At 33.6% G+C, this 10782-nt stretch overlaps 1 protein-coding gene and 1 long non-coding RNA gene across 4 annotated transcripts; one reads left to right on the plus strand and one right to left on the minus strand.

Moving 5' to 3' along the window:
• Positions 1 to 1303: 1303 nt before the first annotated feature.
• On the minus strand, positions 1304 to 2639 carry LOC116028384. Its single transcript, XR_004100139.1, has 3 exons — positions 2462 to 2639; positions 1711 to 1811; positions 1304 to 1395 (listed from the first exon to the last, which is right to left on the minus strand). It is a non-coding gene; the product is annotated as an uncharacterized LOC116028384 (long non-coding RNA).
• A 3218-nt stretch (positions 2640 to 5857) lies between these two features.
• On the plus strand, positions 5858 to 9955 carry LOC116028366 (E3 ubiquitin-protein ligase RHF2A-like). Of its 3 annotated transcripts, none has more exons than XM_031270067.1 (9): positions 5858 to 6109; positions 6660 to 6800; positions 6930 to 6976; positions 8095 to 8157; positions 8275 to 8383; positions 8490 to 8842; positions 8921 to 9028; positions 9153 to 9467; positions 9627 to 9955. In XM_031270067.1, exons 2-8 carry the CDS (start codon positions 6669 to 6671, stop codon positions 9400 to 9402), a joined length of 1062 nt encoding a protein of 353 aa, XP_031125927.1. In that variant the 5' UTR covers positions 5858 to 6109; positions 6660 to 6668; the 3' UTR covers positions 9403 to 9467; positions 9627 to 9955. The 3 variants fall into 3 exon arrangements, with proteins under 3 accessions (XP_031125927.1, XP_031125928.1, XP_031125929.1); XM_031270068.1 differs by having other exon boundaries at positions 8924 to 9028; XM_031270069.1 differs by lacking the exon at positions 8921 to 9028.
• The last annotated feature ends 827 nt before the right edge of the window (positions 9956 to 10782 follow it).

The raw sequence follows: 10782 nt of genomic DNA on the forward strand, positions 1-10782 counted from the left end.
TGTTTGTAAGAAATACCTGCATAGGTATGGAAAATAATTCAGTGCAAACTAAAAAGAATTGTATGAGCCACAAGAAATACTTACTGTATTTAGTATAAAATAATGAATTTTATTTCTCTCAGGGTCAGAAAAGGTTAAAATATGCAGTTTAGTAATTACTGTGCTTAAATCCAAACAGAATTGAAAATGTTGTCATGACTTAAATTAATTAAAAGCACAAAAACTTACTGCATTCCATGGTAAGTCATGAAGAACCTGCAGGTTTTCCACCCGAAATATTGGCACTTAAAGGTTCCTCAATGGCATTCCGGATCTCAATACAAAAGCAGCAGTTCCAAAATTGCATAACGCCTTTGGGGTCATGCAAATTGTTGTATAGAACAGTTTTTCCCACCTGAACAGATATGCAGGTTTCAATACAATAAACGGCGAAAAAAGTCGGCTGTGGAGTGCTTGACCTAACAGAAGAATTCAAGCCGCCAAATTAGGTTGTATAGAACAGTCATACTAGCATTGTCATAACTGTATGTAATTTACTTACTATACATTGTAGATAGGTTTATGGAAATAAATAATGAAAAATCAGTTATGGTATACTGTGTTATATAAATTAATGCATTAGCACTTCAAGCATGTATTACGGAGACTGCTTAAATTAGTAGTAGATTTACGTATCAACCGTAATTTAACTATAAAGACTAAGTACTACCAATTATGTGGCCCTTTTGATTTTATAGATTCATCACCATTGACTTAGAGTGCTCAGGTCTTAAACTGTCATGCACCTTATTGCACTTTCATCTGCTACTTTTTTATTCATTGTTTATAGAGCTCTAAACTTGATAGTCAGTTCAACTTTATACAATGGATCTTAAACAAATTATTCAAACATATGGAACACCCTAACACAATCTGTTTAGTAGAGGATAGACAGGTAGAGGGCTATTCAAACTATGCAAATCATGCAAGCTCATAATCCATGATAAGCAAACTGTGGTTTCTCATATATTGGGACTGAATTTGGAAAAGGCGGAAAGCTCTTAGAAGATGCAACGATTACCAAAAAACTTTTGCATACAAACTTGGAAATTTCTTTCACACTGTTTGTGGCTGCTAGCATGAGTGCTTCTGCTCCGGAATCCAGATGATGGGGAAAGAAAACCCTGCAAAATAAATTTATACTATATACTAACTCTTCTTTTATCGACATTGTTAATAAAGAATGAAATTAACAAGTAGTCAGCACAATTACACAATAGTGTACAGTTCACGTAAAGTAGGAATAAGTAGCATACCTTCTTTTAAAAAATGGAAGCAAGCACACTTCTTATGATGCCTTGACTTTGACCTTTTTAATGATTTTGAGCTCTGCTTTCCATATGTGACTATCTGCTGCTGTACATCACAAAAAATATTTAAGGTAACTACAATGGTCAGCAGGTATATAGACTAATAAATAAGTTCAACAGTAGTACGAAAATTATAATTCCACATAAATTAATTACGTTTTTACAATTAAATTTTAGTCTTTTTTATACTCTATAAGATATGAATTTTATTATAAGCTACAGCACTCTGATCGATTTTCTATTAGCTCATTTGGCAACACTCAACCTCATTTTTCAAAACGACTATAACATTCAGATACAGTGCTATGGCAGTAAATTAAAAAAAAAAAAAAAAAAAAACTTTTGAAACAGAAACTCTTACTTCAAAAATATCATTGCAATCCCACTGTATCCAAGTATTTCATGAAAAGCTGCAGCAAATATTATGGCTCCCTGCATCTCCTTCATAATATGCTCTAAATTCTGCAAGAGGAAAGTTCTTCGTTAATTCAAATTCACAGCACCAAGCCAGCAATAGTATTGTTTATGTTACAAACAAAAATCTAGAGGCATACATTTCTATTCAATGTTAAGAACTCTATGGAGTTGATTATTTCAAACAAAGAACCCTGTATTAGCAGCAAGGGTGTAAATAAACACTCCTGACACAGAAAGAACAGTGGAGACAACATTTGATGTATCCTTCTACTTCCACTAAATTGGATTAGTACTCAAGAAATTACTAACAGAATTGCAATAAAAGAAATCTTTTAACTGTAAAATAATAAATGAATTACAAGTGCTCTCGCAGGTGACACGCATTGCCGGAACAATCACAAGTGGAATTAGTACCAACGAACCCAATAGTGAAAGATAATGTTGTAAGCCATAGAAACCGAATATTGAAAGATATTCTTTCATTCTACACTACTGGATTATATTTTAAACCTTCAAGGGTTGTGCATGTGGAAATACAGAACTGCAAACTGCTTTATTTTATCTGCAATATATCTTTAATGTCTAGGGGTATTTAGATTTGCAGAAGAGAGACTTAGAGTTCGGATGTAGGCATTTAAATTGACATTTTGTGTTTGAAAAACACAATAGTACCATCTAGATTGTATAGACTTTACCGCAAACATCGTGTATGCCGATAGATGTTGCCGGCCAGGTATCGCTACTGTGTACTGACTTTGCTCTCACGCTGTATTTGTGGGATTTCCTTTGGAGTTTTGCCTACGAAGCAGTTTCCGACCGTGCTGTCCAAAATGGGAGTCAGAGAGAGGGTTCTGGAAAACAATGGGAAGCGAAAATGAAATGGCAGAGATGAAGCTGGGTTGGGTAGTATGTGTCGTTGGTTGTGGGGTTCTTTTGGGCTATATAATTGAATTGGGCTGCAGTCCGTCAACTTTATATTATTATTACTATTTGTTATTATTATTTATTGTTTTTTAATGCCCATATTTCTTCTATGTTGGCAGGAAAATCTATTTAAGTATTGCAGTATTTTGTTTTGTTAAAGTGCATGTAACTTAACAATATTTATATCACAATATTTAAAGTACTCTCCATTTTGAGTAAGAAAGTCTTGAGCGAGAATTTTAATAGTTGAGGACTTTATTGTGTATGAATTGAATAACTCAGGATCTTATTGAGTAACGATTGAATAGTTGATGACTTAATTTGTTAAATTGAATAGTTGAATTTTGTTATAGTTGTGAGATGATTTTAGGTTTTAACTCATAAATTAATTTAAATATTTAATTTGACTTCTGTATTAAATTTAGTCATATTGTCTGCTAATCAAATTTTTACACAATGAATTGAAGACATTGCAATGGAGTCGAGAAATCACAGTTTTTTGAAAAAATATCTATTTTTGTACATAGACAATGGAATGTGGCTATATCTAGAGTTAGCAACGATAAGGGTTTTAAAGTTTTTATTTCATGTCAAAATGGAGAGTACTTAACGTGCAATGTTGTCTACAATCAAGTTTTTAACAATTTGTAAATTTTAGTATTAATGTTTAGGCTTTTTGTAATATTTATATCAAATATATTTTAATGTATTTGTAATACATGAATTGAATTTTATGTTTATATTAAGTTGTACGTTGTTTACTTAATAGTAATATTTTTAAATTGTCTAATATTCATCATGTGCATCACACATGTAGCATACTAGCTAGGGTCAATTGTACATTGATGCTTCTATGATAACTCAAATATCGTTAGTATTGGTGTTTAGCTTGAAGTTTTTAATAATGTGTAATATTCAATTTACTTTTATTAATTAATAATAAGTTTTGATTTTTATTTTAAATTTAAATTCACGCATCTATTTATTATATTTAAATTAAGTCTATCATTAAGAACTTAAAAATAAGATTAAAATAATACTTATATCACTATAACACATGCAACAACAATATTTTTAATATTTAGTCCGTGCATCGCACGAGTACAATACTAGTTATAGTAATATATATATATATATATATATGAGTGTCATGCAAACGATATCAATTATAATTTTTTATGATATATTTTTTATTACATTAATCTTATTTGTAAAATACGTTGAAAATGAAAAAAAGGAGAATGCTGCACGTCTGGTAATTTCTCCCCCAGCCCGGATAAAAGATCCCATTGAAGCGGCTAATCCTATGCATATTGTACTGACACCTGGCCGCACAGTTTGCATCATATCATAAATAGCTACTCCAGATATTACATCTCTCCCGGGAGAGTTTATATACAAAAAAATATCCTTGGTATCATCTTCGATATTAAGATATACCAAAAGACCAACAATTTGATTCGAGATCTCACTATCAACCTCTTCAACTAAAAACATGAATCGTTCGCGATAAAGTCGATTGATTAGGGGAAATTGTTTCCCTTAGGAACCGTAAACATGAATGTTGGATGTTGTTACCTACTTCATGGTTCATGATATATATTAAATAAAAAAGTGTATTTTTGTAAAAATTTAGGGAAATTTGAAAATACAAATAATTAAAGAGCTAAGTTCACTATAAGTTAGCCCAACTTTTACTGTAGAGCGCGCATCAAAACGACGTCGTTTTGATTAATGAAAACAAACTGCTGAAACGACCTCCGTTATGCGCAACTGCGTTTTCCTTTCAACACAACTGCAGTTCATTTTCAACACAACTGTAGTATCAGTTCAACACAACTTATTTTAAGCTACAAATAAGTTATATGTTCCGTTTAGTAATGTTTCTAAAATATGCTAATGGCTTAAAAAAATAGTTTATTTTGAAACACTACATTAGGTAGCGTTTCAAAAATAAGTTTTTTCTTTCATCTTTATCCTTATTATTTTAAATAAATGACATTCATTACCATCCCAATTAAAATCCTTTTGGTTGTAATTTTAATTTGACATTTGTGTGTTTGAATATTAATTTTTGTATGAACTAATTTTATGAACTATAAACATTTTATTTTACTTTATATATTTTCAAATATATGTTGTTACTTTATATTTTATTAAAATATATTTATTTCATTATTTTATATTTTAATTTGTAAATAAACCTATTTAAATTTAAAACTATTTAAATTTTATGAAGATGTCATTTTTAGTATTTTTACATTTATCAGCTTATCAAAAAGCTAATTTTACCAAACAATTTAAGCGTAACAACTTTTCAGATTTCTACTTCTAACTTATAGCTTTTCAACTTTCAGCTTTGGACTACATTTTCAACTAGGTTTGCCAAACATAGTCTGAAAGCATGTCTCAAAAGAGTATATTACCGAAATGGTCCATCGACTATTGTGAAATTACCAATTTGGTCATCGACAATTTTTCGTGACCAATTAAGTCCTTCGACTTTGAAAATTTTAACCAATTTGGTCCTTCGTTTATTTTGCCGTTAAACATCCGTTAAAATCGAGACCAAATTAGTAATTATGCTATAGTCAATGGACCAAATTGGTAACTTTGCTATAGTCAAGGGACCAAATTGGTAATTAATTTTTCACTGAAATGGTTCCTTGACTATAGCAAATTTACCAATTTGGTCTCTTGACTATAGCAAAATTATCAATTTGGTCCCGATTTAACGGATGTTTAACGGCAAAATAAACGGAGGACCAAATTGGTTAGAATTTTCAAAGTCGAAGGACTTAATTGATCACGAAAAATTGTCGAGGACCAAATTAGTAATTTCACAATAGTCGAGGGACCATTTCGGTAATAAACTCTGTCTCAAAATAAGCTCATGATTTTTTAATTTATTTCATTTTTTAATCTTTATTAATTTATTAAAATGACATAATGTATCATTCATTAATAAAAATCCTAATACCTTAATTTATTCGTTTGTATATATTTTTAACTCATCAATAATTAATTTAATGAAACACTATAAATTTCAATTAGTTAACTTATTAACTAGTTTTTCAACATATTTTAGAAAAATTTTAAAACAATTTTTGTAGGATTGTAATTTTATCATGTATTCCACGATCTAAACGGGCATTTCCGCATTTGGATATCGTCGATACAGAAACCTAAACGATTTCTATTTACGGAGTATATCTATATTTCCTCTGCTTTTTTCAAGTTTCGCTCTGAAGTTTCTCTCTCAAAACGTTCTAGGGTTCCTCGATCGGGATTGGGGACCTTGTAGAACATTATTCAAGTTGCATTTATCGGGGGAGGAATACTCAGAGCTAATACGTTCGGATTTCTTCGGTGATTCGTCTCATCCTTCTTGACCCTTCTATTTTGGGACATAAATCCAGGTAATGCAATCAAAATCCTGTTTGTATGGATCTTAACCCCATTGCAATCTCCATTACGATTATTTATTTATTATGGAGGATTAGTTTTTATCACTCAATTGCCTGAATTCGGAAAAAAAAAGAAAAAGAAAAAAAAGAAGAAGAATGTTTGATAATTATCAGGCCTCTCTATGTATATGAGTATATTTCTACCAAACAAAATAAAATAAAATAAAAAAGAAGAAGAAGAAGAAGAAGAAAGAAATAATTGATCATGGTTGATCTATCTGAGTTGCTAAATAATTCTGTAAGGTTCAATTCATTTCTTTTATGTCACTGGAGAGTTAGGAATTTGATTATTGAATTCACAATTTACGGATTATAGGAAAATTAGGTGGTTATTGCTACCCAATTAATATAGCTGATTGAAAAGTCTTGACATTTCTAATCGAAATGTGTCCTAGCAAAAATGTATTATTTCCCCTTTTGTTGCTTTTCCAATAAAGAAAAAAGAAAAAGAAGAAGCTGTTTCATGGCACTTGAATTCTGTTCCTGGCTTTGTTTGCTCAAGGTTCCAAGAATGGAAGAGGTCAAGAAGGAGGAAAGTCATGCCACATCAGCAGCAGCTTTTGTGGAAGGGGGAATTCAGGATGCTTGTGATGATGCTTGCAGCATTTGCCTTGAGATATTCTCCAAGAGTGATCCTTCCACTGTAAATGCTACTCACATCAATAGCTTCTGTGTTGCAATGATTTATATAAAAGTTGTCTGTGTTTTGTATTTTTGTCCATGTGAGGGGACCATGTGGTTTCTAAAAGCATATAATGTATGTTCTCTGCAGGTTACTCATTGCAAGCACGAGTTTCACTTGCAGTGTATTTTGGAATGGTATGCAGTTTTACGTTTGTTGTTATTGGCATTTCAAATCCATACTCTTTACTTGAATTATCATTTAAGTTGGTGAGAGATGTTATGGACCGTTGATTGCATAACGGTTGTTAATACCTTAACAGTATGAAATGGTTGTTAAACACAAAGACAGAGAGGGAGAGAGAGTGTTGGAGAAGAGCAATATCACAAGAATTCCAAGCCATGCTTAAGAGGGGAAAGAGATGAATTTTTTGTATTTTGAGGTGTGTTTGGAATAGCAGTTGGAGCAGTCCGCTATCAAAAGGTTGTGTGAATGAATTGTGGTTGGAGTGATTTGAGTGGTTCATTAATTTGTTGTCCTAATCACAAAAAAAAAATTTAAGGATAAGGGTCCAGTGGGAGCAATTGGATCAGAATGATCTAACTACTCTCCAAAATGCACCATTTGTAGTTTTGTTATATGATGTCTCTTGTTGCTTTATGATGTTGTTTCAGTTTTGCCTTAATCTCTTTAAGACGACTAGTCATTCTTTTATTTTTTAAATGATCTCTTTAATCTAATTATCACATGAGTTAGCAATGTATTTCTTGCCATACTTGTACCCAGAGGGTCAGTATTAGTACTGCCAATTACATATAGTATAGTTTCATTAAAACATGGTTGGATGAGAAGTGGGATATGGTCAGTCAAAATATTATGCTTTATGGGCCATACATTGCGAAGGGTGATGCCTTTTCATTTGCTAATTCAAACGCACTAAAATCTCAGTTTAGTGGATTTGGACTTTCAAGTGTGGTCACTAATAATGCAAAATCATTGCATAAAGTGTAAAGAGAGTTCTTGGCCTAAATCACCTATTGTTGGAAGGGAGAAAATGAGAGAGAATGGAGCATACTGATAGCTCTCATGGTGTGTTTCTTGTAATAAACATGGAATGCTAACCCACATATTATGTTGTTCAATGGAATATGTACATTATATTGAGGTAGTGGATCTTCATGCATATGATGAAACTATGTGAAATGTAATGACTTCTACCACATCCAATGGAAACATGCAGTGTCAATTGATGTCTTCTCTCGGAGCTTACAAGGAAATGTAACTAAAATTCTAATGATTACAATTTTTCAAATAGGTGTCAAAGGAGTTCTAATTGTCCAATGTGCTGGCAACAGCTTAGTCTGAAAGATCCAGAAAGGTTCTTTGCTGGTTCTTTTCACCTTTTCATTTTTATCATTAGAACATCCTTCTTCTTATTCAGTTATTCTTGTCTTATCTGTTTGTAATTACTTACCTGCTTTGGATGGTATGACAGCCAAGAATTGCTTGAGGCTGTGGAACATGAAAGGAGTTTAAAACTTAATCCTGCAAGAAGTGCAACAATAATTCACCATCCTACTCTGGGAAACATTGAATTGCCACATGTAGATTACCCATCTGATTTGAATTTGATATTCTTTTAATCGCGCCATCATCTGAAGGATCTTGCTAAAGTCTTCATGCTGTCTCACCTTTGTTATTGTAATGCAGTTACCAGTAGGCTTAAGCGATACTGAACTTGAAGAACGCATCATCCAGCATTTTGCTGCTGCTGCAATGGAAAGGGCTCACCGCAATTCTAGGAGGGAGCGATCTAGAAGTCGTCCATCCTCTGATGAGCGTCAACAGCGTTTTGTGTTTTCTACACATCCTAATGGATCTCGTGTTAGGCCTGGTTCTGCTTCCCAAGTCCCTGTTGGAGCAGTTTCAGAATCATCCTTGAACAATGAAACTCCTCAAGTTTCATCCATCAATTCTTCTGTTAATAGCAGTCATACTGTTGCTTCATCCTCTGCATCCATACCCATGCTAAACAATTCTCAAGGAATCTCTGTAGATAGTAGGTAGTGGCAAGCTTTTGTTCATTGTTCATAGAATATTTGAAAAATTGCTTTGTCTGATTTCTTTTTATATACTCTTAGAAGCTCTTCTGGCCAGTCTTCCATGACAAATCAAGAGAATGCAGGTCCATCTGATTTGCAGTCATTTTCGGATACTTTGAGATCTCAATTTAGTTCAATGTCGATGAAGTATGAGTTATATTGGAGCTCTTTTTTTCCCCTCTTGATTATTCTTCTTTATGTTAGTATATATTTTAAAATTACTCTTGTTGCCATTTGAATGTTTGAACAAAGTTAACATTTTTTTTTGAAGATACCGAGATTCATTTAACAAGACTAAAAGAGGGTGGAAGGAAAGGCTCTTTTCTCGAAGCGCATCCTTATCAGATATTGGTTCTGAAGTTAGGAGAGAGGTGAATGCCGGAATTGCTAGCATCATGGAACGCCTGGAAAGCCGAGAAAGTAACAGATCCCCCCGTGCTCCGGTGGATACTAACACGAGTACTCAGAGTGAGACACCATCAAATGACAACTCTGGTGCTTTGGCCACAAGGTTGCTTTGAAATTAAGTCTTAGCAATTATATAATCAGTTGGCTGACATTTCTTCCCAGCATTTGATATTTGAAGGTGAGTGTTATATAATTGGTAACAAGAGTACAAGACATGCTTTCCTTTGAATATAAATCCGTCTTAGGTTAGAATAGCGAAATGTAGCCTTGAGGGCTAAATAATTTCATCGTACATATGTTCTTATGTGATCTTGTTCTTGTAATTGTTAACTTGCAGGTTGTGTAATCCCAGTCTTCAAATATGACATGCCAAGGACAAACACTGGTTGCGTTTTTTCTGGCAAAATTGCCGGAGTAGAGGGTAGAGGGGGAAGAGGAAGAGAGGCATCCTCTGAAACATATTGTATATTCAAACAGAAAACAGTGGCCTGTGTTGTTAATGTTAGCAATCCATGCAAGTATCTGATTACACAATTTCACACTTATTCACCTACTGGGTAAAACATCATTTTTGTTTTTGGGTTAATTTGTACTTTTGGTTTATGTAAGATGGACAAAACTGATGGAATTAGCCTCTATTGCATGGTGGGTCATTATTTCTTCTAATAACTGTAAATAATCATGCGTGTCTTTTGGCATTGGTAATCATAACAAACACCCCTTGGAAGGATTAATATAATTATTCTAATTGAATTAAGCAACTTTTACTAACCCAATCACATTACACCTATTGGGTAAACATACATTAGAACATCCTTATCAATGGGGTTATTTCACGATTACTGAGGGATTTTTGTAAGTGTGATTAGGAAAGAGAAAGTGGGAGGAGAAGGAAAAAAAATAAATATAATTTAAAAAATAAATAAATAAACTGTCAAGCGCGCCCTACTAGGGCGCATTAGTGACAGCCACGGGGCGTGCTGGGTGCATTAGTGACAGCCACGCAAGCCCCGTGGCTGTCATAAATGCTATGGGGATCACTTTTCTGCCATGATCCATTGTTTTTGCGGGAGTAACTTTTACACTCTCTTTCCTCACCTTCTCTCATCCATCTCATATTAATTTTTTAAATATCTATGCAATATCCTTGTTTGATTCGCTGGTGGGAATGCCGGATAGCGTTCTGGGGGCCTACTATGTATTAATTTAGAGTAACCTATATTCCACCTCCGAAGGATGGAGGGGGTATACAGCGAAAAAAGCGTCGAAGGGGTCGGGTAACCCTGGGTTACTTAAGAGTCGTCCGACTTCTCGGTGACCGAATCAGAGAGGGTTTTACCGATTTGTCAGGTATACTACGAAGAATGGCATAGATCGGTAGGAAATACCATTCCGGCACAATATGAGGCGGGGTGTCCGATTTGTCAGGTATACTACGAAGAATGGCATAGATCGGTAGGAAATACCATTCCGGCACAATATGAGGCGGGGTG

The sequence above is a fragment of the Ipomoea triloba genome, chromosome 9 (genome assembly GCF_003576645.1).
Source record: "Ipomoea triloba cultivar NCNSP0323 chromosome 9, ASM357664v1".
In the NCBI taxonomy this organism is placed as follows: domain Eukaryota; kingdom Viridiplantae; phylum Streptophyta; class Magnoliopsida; order Solanales; family Convolvulaceae; genus Ipomoea; species Ipomoea triloba.

What these genes read in the sequence shown, in the direction of transcription:
- LOC116028366 (XM_031270067.1), top strand. Translation starts at nt 6,669, where the DNA reads ATGGAAGAGGTCAAGAAGGAGGAAAGTCATGCCACATCAGCAGCAGCT. An exon ending in TTGCAGTGTATTTTGGAATG is followed by an intron (nt 6,977 to 8,094) that starts GTATGCAGTTTT and finishes TTTTTCAAATAG; the next exon opens with GTGTCAAAGGAGTTCTAATT. An exon ending in GGAATCTCTGTAGATAGTAG is followed by an intron (nt 8,843 to 8,920) that starts GTAGTGGCAAGC and finishes ATATACTCTTAG; the next exon opens with AAGCTCTTCTGGCCAGTCTT.